The sequence below is a fragment of the Vanessa cardui genome, chromosome 10 (genome assembly GCF_905220365.1).
Source record: "Vanessa cardui chromosome 10, ilVanCard2.1, whole genome shotgun sequence".
NCBI lineage: Eukaryota > Metazoa > Arthropoda > Insecta > Lepidoptera > Nymphalidae > Vanessa > Vanessa cardui.
Genome location: NC_061132.1, coordinates 14,778,745 through 14,793,497, shown reverse-complemented (window position 1 = coordinate 14,793,497; position 14,753 = coordinate 14,778,745). Strand labels below are relative to the sequence as shown.

The 14,753-nt window shown below is 35.8% G+C and overlaps 1 protein-coding gene across 1 annotated transcript; it reads left to right on the top strand.

Annotated features, from left to right (window-relative positions):
• Positions 1-4,423: 4,423 nt before the first annotated feature.
• Positions 4,424-14,461, top strand: LOC124533136 (nose resistant to fluoxetine protein 6-like). Its single transcript, XM_047108299.1, has 12 exons — positions 4,424-4,694; positions 7,844-7,983; positions 8,247-8,550; positions 8,986-9,097; positions 9,266-9,353; positions 9,647-9,813; positions 10,361-10,546; positions 10,679-10,858; positions 11,604-11,754; positions 11,938-12,115; positions 13,198-13,340; positions 14,332-14,461. The coding sequence occupies exons 1-12, from the start codon at positions 4,526-4,528 to the stop codon at positions 14,437-14,439; spliced, it is 1,926 nt and encodes a 641-aa protein (XP_046964255.1). The 5' UTR covers positions 4,424-4,525; the 3' UTR covers positions 14,440-14,461.
• The last annotated feature ends 292 nt before the right edge of the window (positions 14,462-14,753 follow it).

The window sequence follows — 14,753 nt, the reverse complement described above, 5'->3', positions numbered from 1 at the left end:
TATCTTTCCTGATGATTTGATATTTGCCTTTCCTCGCTCACGAGATGAGTTATGAACCTTGCTAGGACTTCAGCACATTTATCAATGTAGTCTTCTAGTCAAAGCTCTCACTACACTAGTGTAACGCCATACACCTGTGTAGAGCCTGTGCTCAACGTAACAGTTCTTCAACAATCCCAACGAGATTTGTTTTGAAAATAATACTTTCAATAATTGCGTATTTTCGTAGTAAAATATTAAAAAACACTTTCTCATCAATAACAATCCATTCTGACGTTTATGTTATTAATAGTTATTGACGTCATTATTCTTTTGTCCAAATCCTATAATTATTCTTATGCAATAACACATTTTATTTTAATTATTTTTGTTATTTTTTTGACAGTTGTTCTCTTATGACGTATGTTTGTGCATATACCGACAGGACAAGTACCGAATACTAGTAAATAGTGCCAATTTTCTTATCGGTTCGCGTCGTTACGATCTAGGTGGATTCCGAGAAGTTATTAACATTCAAATTAATGAATAGATCGCTTGACCAACGCTGTTTTGAAGGATGAGAAGATTGTATACGTAAGAAGGAATACAGGCCACGCAACTGCCCGCTAGTTGCGTGCTGCGCTAGCCATTTAATTTGTCACTGCAAAAGCGACAAGAGAAGCAGCCCTTATACCCTCTCCGTCTTGTTAGTGTAATTTTTTTAAGTTTATTTATAAAGCTTAAAAATGTAAACTTTACGATTTATTATGTTCAATTGAATTAATACACAACCTTACCTAACCAAACCTAAGGTTTATGAATATATAATATAAAAATAATACGCTTTAGCGATTCGATAAAATACTTTATGCGTTTCTGGGGTACGCGGGTACGTGGGACTCGCAGACGCTGCGATATGCGATAAGCTAGGCTATAGGCTAGTGTTAGTGAATACCCTTTTCTGTTTCCCTGGAGTTTAATCCGAAATCTTTGGTATTCACTTATTTCAAACACTAGCTATCACGGCGCATAAAAAAAAAATAATGTATTTTAGTTTAGTTAATTTTTTTTTTTTTTAAATTTATAATTAAGTTAAAGCAAACATGTGTTATTGAATTTATTTTAATTATTGTAAAATAAATAAATACTATTCACGGTTTTTAAGGTATTTCTATTTGTATGACAAATTTTAACAACAAAAGCCAGCAACCTATAAAACATTTATTAATATTTTCAAAGTTAATTGATCCTTTTTTCTTATAAATATCAAGTGTTGCTAAAGAACCGAGTGGCATTCGAGTTCTTTGTGTGGATGTGCCGGATATTGCAAGAAGCTGTCCATTACCCTTGTTCAATTACCACTCAGAATTCACATTCACACAGTACAATATTGATATTTTGATTTGTGAATGAATAAATTACTTCTTACGTCATAGCTCGGGCTTCCTTATAGGCTTTCCGGAATGCGCTTGAAACTGTATCAGAAAGGGCACACTTTTGTGATCTCACATTTACGTAAACACGACGACGAAATCATTGTGAATGTAAGAGCATGTAAACGCTTTTGTGACGTCGTGGTGCTTTTGTTCGTAAAGCAAGTTTAGCGCACATGAAATTATTGTTTGCGAATTATGTTTAATGAGTGTTAAATTAGCTATTAGATTGGTATATGTGGATGAAAATAAAGACAAAATTCAATACTGTATGAAATAGTATCTTATCTCCTTATGTATAAGTAATATCACCTGAGTTTTGTGTCGGCTCTCTTTCATATAATCATCTCATCTGCAAAGAACTTGATTGTATGAGACTTTAAATGTAAGCACAGGTGTTATATTGTTTTCATCTGTTAATTTTTTACTATTTTTTATCATGTATAACTATTACATCTAAGAAACCTGGGGCAATTTGTAAAAGAAAAATGAAGAAAAAATAAAGCAACTTAACTTTATTGCGTAAGTTGCTTTATTTTTTGCTTCTTGTCTCGATGTCTCGATTCCGATTATTTACGTTTTAAACTTTTAAGTACAAAACATTTTTGAGGTTTGTTAATTTTTTTTATTATCGAATGGTGCTTGAATTTTATTAAACTTGATTACCAGAATAACATATTTTACCATTTTTTTTTTGTTTATTAAGTGCTTTAACTTAGAGGATAACACAACTTTTATAAGTATGCAGATATTTTCTATGTTTCAATTTCAAATATTGATAGCTATACTTAATGAAAACCGCTTTGCTAAAATAATAAAATAAAATAAATATATAAAAGAAAAAGTAACGCTATACGATTTCTTTAAACATTATTTAACGTTATACTTTGTTCGCTTCAAACATGTCGTGGTTTTTCAACAACAACAACAACAACAGCCGGTAAATTCCCACTGCTGGGCTAAAGGCCTCCACTCCTTTTGAGGAGAAGGTTTGGAACATATGCCACGTGGTGACGTGGTTTTTCCATTGAATGTAATCGATAGTCGAACAGGTACTCGTAATTACGATACATTCTAGTCATTACTATATTCGAATCTTGACACGCCGTGGCGTGTCAGCCAAGTTCAGTTAACAGAACTGGCGAGCAGCACCACGTTTAAACTCACACGAACAACTTGGAGCCACTTTTGACCTGTTCAAATATATCTATCTCAAGCAGTTATTTAGATAGTAATGTCCAAAAATCGTTATTTTTATCACTGACCGATGTATAGATCAAAATTATAACACAGTTTCTGGTGACCTAGAAAGTTAAAATATGACATACAGGTAGTTAAAAAAATCTTAAGATAGACTTTAGGCAACAATATATTATTCTAAGTTATAGGAAGAAATTATATTTTATGAAGTTATAAATTAATTTTTCACTTCTTTTGTCGTTGAAGTCAAAAAACAAGGTACCTATATATCATAAAATATATAAGACAACTTTGTGGATGATAAAAAACGTAGAATAAGTATCTGTTGACTTCCACGCAGGATTAATTTAAATAATTCTATTAACTAACATGACTTTGTATTTTTTAAATGTTGAAAAGAGTAACTACTGAGTTTCTTGTCGGTTCTTCTCAGTAGAATCTACTTTCCGAACCGTTGGTAGCTCCACTTAATTGTTAATTGTCGATTCAAAAGTAAAGCTTGTAAAAGCCCACATGAATAAAATTTATTTTTATTTTGATCTTGAATATTGAACTTGGTTCTCATTTCACATTTATGTTTTTGATGGGATATAAATTTCGTGGATTTTATTAGTCATTCAGTTTCATCATTCTCCTGCCCTTATCCCAATTTTATTTGGGGTCGGCACAGCATGTCGTCTCCTTCCATACTTCTCTGTCAGACGTCATCTCACAAGTAACATTCTTTCTAGCCATATCGTCTTTCACACAATCCATCCATCGTTTCCTTGGTCGTCCTCTACCTCTATATCCATCCACATCCATGCTCAAGGCCTTTCTTACAATGTGTTCCTCATTCCTCCGCATTACATGTCCATACCATGACATGTATTATATATTAGTCATTCAGTTTGAGTCTCTTATTTCTACTGTTTCCATAAACACAGAATTTTTATTTTATTCACACGTAGCAAAATAATGTTTGAAATTATAATTTTGTAGAGTATCGAACCTGAAAAATAATTCTAGTCTGACCAAGAAGTATGCATAAGATTATTATATTTAGATTGATACATTCCTTCGGGTAGTATATTAATACAATTAAAACTAATCAAAGGCGATTCGATTAAATTCCTTTACGAAAATAAATATAATTCGAAATTAGTTTCGCACATTCATAAGGCAAACAAACAGTAAGAAAAGCAATTTATAATTGCTTTTCTCAATACAATGACTATGTTTAATGCGATATTTACTCCGAGGTTCCGATAAGATCCGCGGAATATAATAATTACTAGCTAGTTTAGTTTAGTCATTATAATTCTAGACCGGATTATATATGAGTGTCGTGTGATTTTCTTGTACATTTATTTGTGCTGCAAGTGATTTTGAACAAATCTTCATTTAGGTTGTACAAAACGAGCGGAGCTTTATGTAATTTAATTTTCTTAATTGATAATTGAAAAGTGCTTACAAAGGTTTATGTATACATAGTTTATTTTGATTGATTCTGATTGTACATGTCCAATATTTGCTTTGTGAGTCGTTCAAGAAAGCTATCAGCAAACTATGAATGTAAAAAAGAATAGTTTGGTGGTCTGAGTAGGTATATGCTAAGTGGTCACCACGGCCCAATTGCATCTTAGGAAATATCAATCATGCCTTCCGACTAGTAAGGTGTTATGTCCCCTGTGCCTGTGTTTGACTAGCAATACTTGGTGGGAGCGCTTTGTGCAAGAACGACTTGATAGGAATCTCCCACTCATCAGCTATTGCAAAACAATAATTAATTTTATAATGATTATTTAAATATTAATTTGTAGTATTACGGTTTCGACAGATGTATGATCCTGTGTAACTTTTTTAATAGAAACTGAAGGCGGATGAAAAAGTAATACAGAAAGCCTTCTGAATACTCTAAGCGTTGACCATATATGTATAAACTTTGTACGTCACGAGTTTCAGCGAGCGGTGAGACCGGCGAAGTTATATACGGCCGGCGGCAGCAGCGGCGACAGTTTGAGATCGCGCCCGCGCGGCTGAGTACGATGTGGCGACTCGTTGTGTACCTCGTGGGGACGGCGGCGGCGAAGGGCCTCTCTGGTACGGTAGCAAGCGCAACTCCCATTTTATTACAACAGGGTTCTATGTTGAGTGTCGTCCTTTGAAAGTAAAACTATGTTACATTCAGTGATGGTAGTGATTACAGTAAATAGATATTATATGATAGCACTATTCCGATTCTGTTCGGTGGTAGGGCTTGTCTTGGTGTATACACCCAATCATCATATATTCGACCGCCAAGTAGCATTAATTAGTATTGGTGTATTCCGGTTTGAAGAGTGAGTGAGCCAGTGTAACTACGGGTAGAAGGGACATAATATCTCAGTTCCTTATGTGCAGCTACTGTGTGTGGGCTAAAGTGATCAATTACAATTTGTGAATTTTTATCCGTCTACAAAAAATATATAAGTTTTATGCCATAAAATTTAAGAATTAGATTGTATACAGTAGTAAACTTAGTTAAGTACAGTTGTTTTGTACAATAGTGGTAAGCGACCTCTCTGTTGTTTTCTTTTGCTTTTTTGTATCATACTTTTGTTCTAATGCCTTCCGATTAATTTCAAACTACGTAAGCCTATTACTGCTGAAATTTCAAGACATCAAAAATTTTATAAACAGTAAAGTAAAAAAGCCTGTAAATTTCCCACTGCTGGGATAAGGCCTCCTCTTCCATTAAGGAGAGGGTTTGGAACATATTCCACCACGCTGTTCCAATGCGGGTTGGTGGAATGCACATGTGGCAGAATTTAGATGAAATTAGACACATGCAGGTTTCCTCACGATGTTTTCCTTCACCGCCGAGCACGAGATGAATTATAAACACAAATTAAGCACATACATGAATATAGCGGTGCTTGCCTGGGTTTGAACCCGCAATCATCGGTTAAGATGCACGCGTTCTAACCACTGGGCCATCTCAGCTCTATGTAAAAATAAACAGTATGCTCTATAAATTATTTAATTATTCATTTTATATATTGCATACAGTAATACTAAAGAAAATAAAAATGAGTATTAGAATATAAAAACATTATGCACATTCCTCTTATTTTACTGTATACAGTCCTGGGTGTATATCGGTTTTCTCCGAGATCATAAATCTTCAGGATGTTTATTTTGCATATTTTTTCCAAAAAAGTGTTTTCACCTCAGAACTCCATTTAAGTAGTTGATACACATGAAATGTTTAGCGTAACCAAGGAAACAACTATCCTGGTATTTTAATCATAATATTAATAACAATCGGTTATTAAATAAAATGTAAAAATAAGCAATATCAAGTTCATATATTTTCGTAAGGACAACATATTTTGTCAACTGTTTAATTAACATTATTTTTAAAAAATAATAAGAATCTACAATATCTTTAATTAGTGTGTTTTTAAATAATAATTATTGAGACATTAATGACCTTAATGAATGAATGAATGATTTTGCGTTTGGTCGTTCTACCATGATACTAGAAAGAAATATTAGTTAAATATAAAAATACGGGCATAACTTTATAACAATTTGGATCAGTCAGTCGAATTATTGAAAACCGATGCCCAGACATTCGTGAAAGTATGTTCTACATATGTAGTGTTCAGTTTCGGTAGTTTCCTTGAAGTTTATATTTGTTTTGATTGGCCTCTGCATTAATTGTAGTAATTAAAGTCTAAAGCGAATATTGTTTAATTAAAAAAAATACAAAACGGCGAGTTCAGGCAAGTTCAAGCTGAGCATTGGCATGAAGTATAAGAGCGCCATCTATTTTTTTATCAATAATATATTTGTTATTTTCTGTCTCTAGTCAAGAAGTCTCATAAGAGCATAGTTCAGTGTTCAGTTCGTGTTACGTGTGTTCGTGTTGAATAGAAATTTTATAGTTACGATTTTTTACCATTTTAGTTAAGACAATAAATTACAATTAAAATTATATATACAAATCTAATTCCAAGGTTTTTTATCATTAATATAATCTTGTATTGAGTGTTGCGCCTTATTTATATTTTTTACGAGATTTAAATTAATAAGTAATATATAATATCGTTACAGAAACGAATACAGGAAGAATGTATTGACTATGTGAAGTCGGAAACTAGATATTATGTCCATAGATTGTTTTGTACCTTTTCTTTCAAAAACATACATATTTGATATCGTTGTAAGCATGTAATGAAGCCATTTTTTCCAAAATGTCTAAATCAACGTTTCTATCAAATTTTATAATTAGGAACCTTTATTTCTTTTAAAGCACGTGTATATATTTCTCCTTGTGTTATCTTTTTCTTGTCAAAATTTTGTTGTTTAATAAATGTATCGCGACGAAGGCTTTGACAAGTTTATTGTTCAATCAACGGCTATTTTTGATAAAGTATGAGATAAAGGTTTTTTAATTTATATGTAAATTCTCACATTTACTGTAAAATTTACAAATTGATTCTTTTATTCCGAAGAACTGGTAAAGACGCGTTATCGACTGTGCGTCACACTGGCTCACCCATCCTCAATCTAAAGTACAACAGCACAAAGTATTGCTGTTTGGCTGTGGTATGTTCTCTTAATGTGCATGATTACTAGCGACCCGCCTTCGCTTCGCACGAGTGCACTGCTAATACTAAGTATACTACAGATTTTTTTTGTTTCTTTACTATATTGTCAATGCGTTATATGCTTACTCTCGAATTCTTTTTATTAAAAAAACCGCATCAAAGTCCGTTGCGTAATTTGAAAGATCTAAGCATACATTAGGACAGACAGCGGTAAGGACTTTGTTTTAGACTATTTATTGATACATATAATACGTTTAAACAATTTATTTTCTTTATCTATAAAAAGTGAAAGTCTTGTTATTCACCTTCGAAATATTCTTTGACACCGGCTGAATTCGGGGTCAACGAAAACCTTTAAATAAATATATAATTAATTACGTTTACACTAATTAGGAACAAACGACAAATGGACATCGCTTGTCGCAAACTTCAGGAAACGCCACATGTATCACTGACCTTTGCTCGGCCAGTGAAATTAAATATATAACTGTAAATATAATTAGTTTGTGGATATAGATTACCTCGTATTATATTTTGCTTTGAATATATAAATATATTAAATATTTTTATATTTTATTATTCAATTGAGACTTTTAAGCGATTGTCGTCGCATACAATTTCTAATAATAAAAGCCTAATAATGTTAATTTTTAGAACAAGACCACTTCAAGCTGCCGCAACTGTACCAACTCGACAACTATGACCGATGCCTCTCGCAGCCGGAGGGGCTCTACTGCCTGGGCACTTTCCGCCTCACAGCAAATAAGCCCAATGCTGCTTACAACTCCCTTAAAGTAAGTATCCGTGCCCTATGACACGTACCTACGCCTTTTGATCACAAAGAAAATATGAACTCTTTACCTATATGTAAACGCCTTAAAACGTGTATTTCCAAACCCCTTTAATGTGTAAACGTAAAAATATTAACATTAAAAATATTAACATATTAACTTAATTATATTAATTATATTATATATAAAATATTAACCTTAAACGTAACCTTTTACTTAGTCTGAACTCGAATCATTTATACAGCAATTTTCTACGTTTTTGACAGGAATACTCATCCGAACCAAGAAACTTCGACCGCACTCTACTGCACCGCGGCTACTGCCTCAGCGCGCGCTGTCCGTCCGGCGAGCACAACGCTACGTCGCGCTTCGAGCGCTGCGTGGAGCAGAGCGCGCTGGCGCCCGGCCTGAGCGCGGCCCTGCAGAGCTACACGTGCACCACTCCCGACGACTTGCGCGCTCCGCACACCATAAGCATCCCGCAACGTGCTTTCATTGTAGTAGTCTGCGTCATACTTTTCCTTAATGCGGTTGGAACTTTGTACGATTATGCAGCTCGGGGTGAAGGCAGTAAGTTATTTTTCCCAAATTATAGTAGCAATGCCCCCATTATAAGTAATCAGTTATATTCCAATTCATCCCTCCAATCAAGATTTAAGCTTGTATTAAGAGTTCCTCCCTCCTAACAAAAGTTTTAAGCTGGCAAGGGTTCAGAATCGAACCTGCGATTTTACATCACCATTTAGTCTGTAAGCTATTGCTCTGTTGATTATTCAAGTTACATTTTAAGTATTGAACACAGGTACATTTAACATTCTCATACCTTGCAAAAAATATCGAACAAACTCTCTGATTCTGTCAATCCATCGATATATTTGACTTCTATTTCCCATGAATGGTAGGGGACTGTCCAAAGGAAGTTGTAATCAGTTAAAAAATCTTTGACACAAGTGCCCTTAAAATACTTAAACAGTTCCCAAAAAACTCCATTTCGATTTTTACCAGAAAACAAACTGTTAATGGCGTGGTCGGTGCGCGCTAACTGGAACCGACTCTTCGCCACTTACGAGGACGGCGACCCGAGGCTGTCTGCACTCGCTCCCGTGCAGGGTATCAGGTACAACAAAGATTATTTCACGTCACCAAAATATGGTCCTTTTGATCACCTATTATTATAACTTTTATTAAAGTTCAACTTTTAGGCTGATTTTGCAGCTGTATCTTAAACCATTTGTGAAGTGTTTACCTGCTAACACATTTTGATGTTTTATTTTTAATATTGTAGAGTGCTGTTGTTGGCGCTGGTGATGATGACACACGCTTCAGAGATACTCCACAAGATCTACCTCTATAACCCGGAGTTTTTTGAACATGTAAGCTTTATAAAAAATCCTTGCTAATTACACTTAAACCCCTCCACAGACTCTGGTATGGTATGTAAAGTTTGATGTTTGTAAACCGCCAAAGAATTAAAAATTTCAATTCGAAATTCGAATTCGCAAATAGTTTAGGAAAAAATTATGACCAATGAAAACTTCATAACTTTCTATTGATCTGACTTTGAATCCAGCCAAGTTCAGTAGCAAATACTACTTTAGACGCTTGTTGATCTAATTTTGCCAAAGAGACAGATCGCGGAAATTAAATCCAAAATATTAATTTCTAGGTCCTTCAGTACTCCGCCACCATGCTGGTCCGGAACGGATCATCATTAGTGCAGGGGTTCTTCGTGCTCTCCAACTTCCTCTTCGCCTATAGGCTGCTGCTCTTCTCCAAACAGATAAAGCTCAAGCTCACTTACCTGCCCTTGTGTATCGTGTACAGATTAGTCAGGTGAGAACCTTCATCTGTGTTTAAATACAACTATTGTATAATAGCCGTATTGTTTTCTTGGAAGAGAAATGATTGGAAGGCACAGGAAGGTGCCATCCAATCATTTTTTACCTCCACTCCACTGCCACCCACTAATGTTTACTAAATTATATTTTAGTTTGAAAGTTAGTGAACTAAGTGCATTGTACAAAAACTAAGTAGAATATAACATAGTCGTAGCCAGTGTGTTGTGTTGGTGTTATAATATGAGCAGTGGTTCATATACACATCGTATATATCGTTTTACACCAAATTTATTTTAATGAAATTTGGTGTAAAACGTAACTCCATGTCACGACTTACGCTAGTTTTTAGTACTAATCTTAAAATGCGAGCGAAGTCGTAAACTATATATTATTGAGATTATTTTTAATAAGGTCAACAAGGTCAAGATAACAGTCTTGTTTTTCTTTAAAAATATTTTTATACCTAAAGGCTGTGACCGCCGCTGCGTTTGTGCAGCCGCGGATAAATACTAGCTTAGAATAAAATATGATCGAAATATTAGGTTGTCACCCGTCCACTTGCTGGTGGTTGGGTTCGCAGCAACGTGGTGGCAGCACAGCGGCGACGGCCCGCAGTGGGCCGCCACTGTGGGCGCGGAGAGCCAGGTCTGCAGCAAGAAGTTCTGGACCCACGCTCTCTACCTAAACAACTTCTTCTATTCAGAGGAGCATTGCTTGTTACAAACGTGGTGAGTCAATTATTAAATCAATGAAATTTGTCAGCTATCAAGATTTGTTAAATTATAATAAATTTAAAGTAACAGATTTAATTAATATTTTTGAATCTTATGTAATTAAGCCGTCCCTATTATTTTCGACAGGTTTTTGGCAGTCGACATGCAATTGTTTATTGTGGCCTCTATATTGATGCTGTACCTACTGCAGAATAAGAAGAATCCGGTGCCTGTTCTGACACTACTCTTCTTCATGGCCTGCTTGTTGAACGCTGGACTAGCGTACATTAACGAGTGGAAGTCATTGTTATACATTATGGTGCCTGAGTAAGTAATGCACTCGGTACGTAGTAATTATTCTTTGAGCATATCCTATAAATAAAGTCCGTGACTTACTTCAACTCTTTTGAATCGATCGTTTCAAGAGAGTTCGCGTCTTCTTGTCTGTTCTACTTTCACGTATGCGTAACCCCGACTGAGCTGAAATGCTTACTAAAAATCAGTGATTGACAAAATATGCAGGTTCCGTCAAGCCGGGTACAAGCCCGGGTTTGTACCCGGCCGGTTTCTCTCCGTCCTTCGAACAGCAGAGATGCTTTATTAATATTCTCATTCAGCGATATATTTCCACAACATGATACTTTCGCAGAAGTACATACATGGTCTCCATTCAGCACCACTCACTGTCGAGCATGGCGTTAATCACGCTCGGCAGCGAGAAATCTCCGTCGACTAACGTTGCCAGGGAACACTTCTGGGCCCCACGCAGCACAGTCCATCAGGCTATGCTGCGAAGTGTTCAGTTACGTCCCACACTCGTTGCAGGAGAGTAATGCCTCCCGCCTTGCTATCCCGTGCAGGTACTTATCGAAACAGCCATGTCCGGTAATGCTGTACGTGAGTGTGCGACCTCATTTCGTTTCCCAGTGACTAAGGCGGTGAGGGATTGCCTCCAAAGAAACCTTTTTAGGAGAAAGCTCAACATTGGCATATTGAAATGCAGTTAGTTTACATTGCTGATTGTAGCTGATCATATATAAAAGCAGAGGATGTGTTTATTTATCAATTTCAGAAACGTACGCAACACCTTCCGAGGAATCCCGTCATTCAACCAGTTCTACACAGCGCCGTGGGGCAGCCTGCCGTCCTGCCTCATTGGCTTGCTCACGGCACAAATACATTTCAACATGCAGGAACAAGGATACAAAATATCTAAACACAAGGTGAACACTGAAATAAATCAACGTAATATGTAATTACAAAATTTTGGTAAGACCTTGGTGTACATTTTATCAAAAGGGCAAGGGCAAAGGGTTATATGATTTATATTGATCGAAGATTTGGGACTATACAAACAAAACAGGTCCATTTTTATTGTACAATGTCACAATGCCGTGCCCTGACAGTGGTTCGTGTGGCTCACGCACATGTCGATCCCGCTGCACGTGGCGTGGATCCTGGCGGGCAACCGGATGCTGCAGCACTCGTCCCGCGCCGCCACCGCGCTCTACGTGGCCGTGGAGCGACCCGTGTTCGCGGTCCTCGCCTCCATGACGCTCCTCGGCTTCGCTAATAACGTAGATAGTGAGTACCCGATTGCTTCTCTATGTTCTTACAACACACACACACACACACACTAACTAAAAGAGTTATACATCTGTCACGACAGTCGCCCTCAGTTCAATCGAAAAATAAAGAATTTTATCTGTGCCCAATTCTAATTTTATGGTTTATCTCATTGATTTTTATTAACTATTTTTTATTTATTATATAACAGTAACAAAATGTATAGTATTTCTTATTTTATTATTGCTTATGTTTAATTTATTTTTTTATTAAATATTGTGCAATATGACAGTGCATGGTGAGACAACGTGTAAGTAAGAACCTTTGCCTTTATTATTTCGAAATGTAATTTTTGTAATGATATTGTATCTTCTGTTGGTTGTCCTAAAGTAAATAAAAGTAAAACTATTAGGAAACAGTAAGATAATGTGATGTATTTCTTACCGACTTTATCTACGGCGATCCAAGAGAAGTCAAACAACTGAGCAAGAAATATGCACAAGTGTGTGCGCAAACGCAGGCACAAAATTCGATGGTTTGATAAAAGGCCTGAACTCTTTGCGTACTTTTTGAGATACGGGAGTATACACACTCACACACTTCCATACTCCGGACTATCATTGAGAACTTTTACAGAAAATCAGAAATAACATTTTATCATATATATAAACCAAACCGGATATTAAAGGATTTCGGAATCTGCAGACTCAGCCAACCATTTAATAGAAAATTGTAGTAGAGTATGTGAACCCGTTTGAATTCTTTACTTTTGCCAATTGTTTGTTTGAATGATGAGTAATACAATTTGTGTTACCAAGAATAATATTTTTCAACGTGCTTAATATTGCGCACAGATGTTTTTCATCGTATTGTTGCCAAAATTATCTATGACCACCTAAACACTGGCATTGCAAAAAATATAAGCATCAGTGCGCCGCCGACTATGAGATTACGACCCTTGTGTCTGTGCCAGCCTTCCTCAGGCTTAAACCGTTGAACCCGACCAAAAAGTAATTGCTTCATATTTAAAGCTATGAACGAATGTTGCATAAAATATAGCCCGTTATTATGTTACATAAGATTTAATGTTGTCGTTTCAGATAATTTCCACCGGCTGGCGGCGTGGCGCGGCTGGGCGGCGCTGGGCCGCATGTCGCTGTCCGTGCTGATGCTGCACTGGGTCATCAACATGCAGCTTGCGGCCACTCGGCGCACGCTCACCGAAGTCACCATACTAAACATCGTTAGTTCATATTACAGCAGCCTGTATCACTTTTTGAGTGTTGACCTATTAGCACTTTAGCCATTAATATACATAGGTATATTTTATGCACAGAAATTGCTTATCGACTATTCGACGACCTCCATGGTCGAGTGGTGTGTACACCGGTTTTCATGGGTACGCCACTCTGAGGTCCCGGGTTCCATTCCCGGCCGAGTCAATGTAGATTACCATTAGTTTTCTATGTTGTCTTGGGTCTGGGTGTTTGTGGTACCGTCGTTACTTCTGATTTCCATAACACAAGTGCTTCAGCTACTTACATTGGGATCAGAATAATGTATGTGATGTTGTCTCATATTTATTTATTTATTATTATTTATTATCGTACCGTATAGAACGGGTATAGTGCTAGGAAAAAATATGCTCGTAAAATAGGTAATAGAGTTTTCATTATTTATTAATTCCGAACATAATCAACATCAATATAATATTTTTTAGAAAAAATGAGTCAGTTAAGAAATAATACATTTTACTTCTTCTTGAATTTATAATTACGCTATTTTTTAATTTTTATTGTTGTATCTCCACAGACCTGCTGTTGCTGCATCTTCATTTTGTGTTAATTTAATGTAACTTCATATTATTATTTTTAATCAATGAAATCAGTCTTAACTTTGTTTATTGTTGTGTTGAAACTATTGCAGGAGACCAAAGTTGGGTATAGACTCAAATAGCTCTCGTACGAAAATCTATGCATTCGAATACACTTGAAGCAATCATATTGGAAATATCTTTTCATATATACAGGAATTTGGAAATACCACCATAATGTATAACTGCCGCAGTCTGAAAGTCAATTCAACTAAATACTTCCCGTAAAATTATGTTAATTATTACATTAAGCCTGTTTCATAAATAAAATTGTAGAAATTTTTTAAAAAAATAGGACTGAGTTAAAAAAGAAGTATTTAAAATGGAATAAAAATTATCAATGTGAATATATCTGCGCCAGGGCGCGGATCTGCTGTCGACGTGGTGGTGGACGTACGTGGCGGCGCTGCCGATGACGCTACTGGTGGAGTATCCCGCGCAGCGCACCTTCACCGCGCTCCTCGTTTAGTGGCGGACCTGTGATACCACTTCTATGTGTTTGTTATAAAACTGAATCCCCACCTCTCTCAAAGTGTTAATAGACTAAACGTGCTCAGTTACAAGGCGATTCAGTTGGAAGGAATTTCACACAAGTTTAACATTTAAGTAGATTTAAGTAATCAAATGTACAAAATCGCTATAACATATCTTATTTTAGTTTGTATATAAAACTATTTTTACTGTAAGCTTTCACAAACTTTAATTGGTTAATGTTGTTTTAAAACCAATGATTAGTTTTAAATATTATGTTTAAGTAAGTTATTGTATAAGGTTTCATCGCGC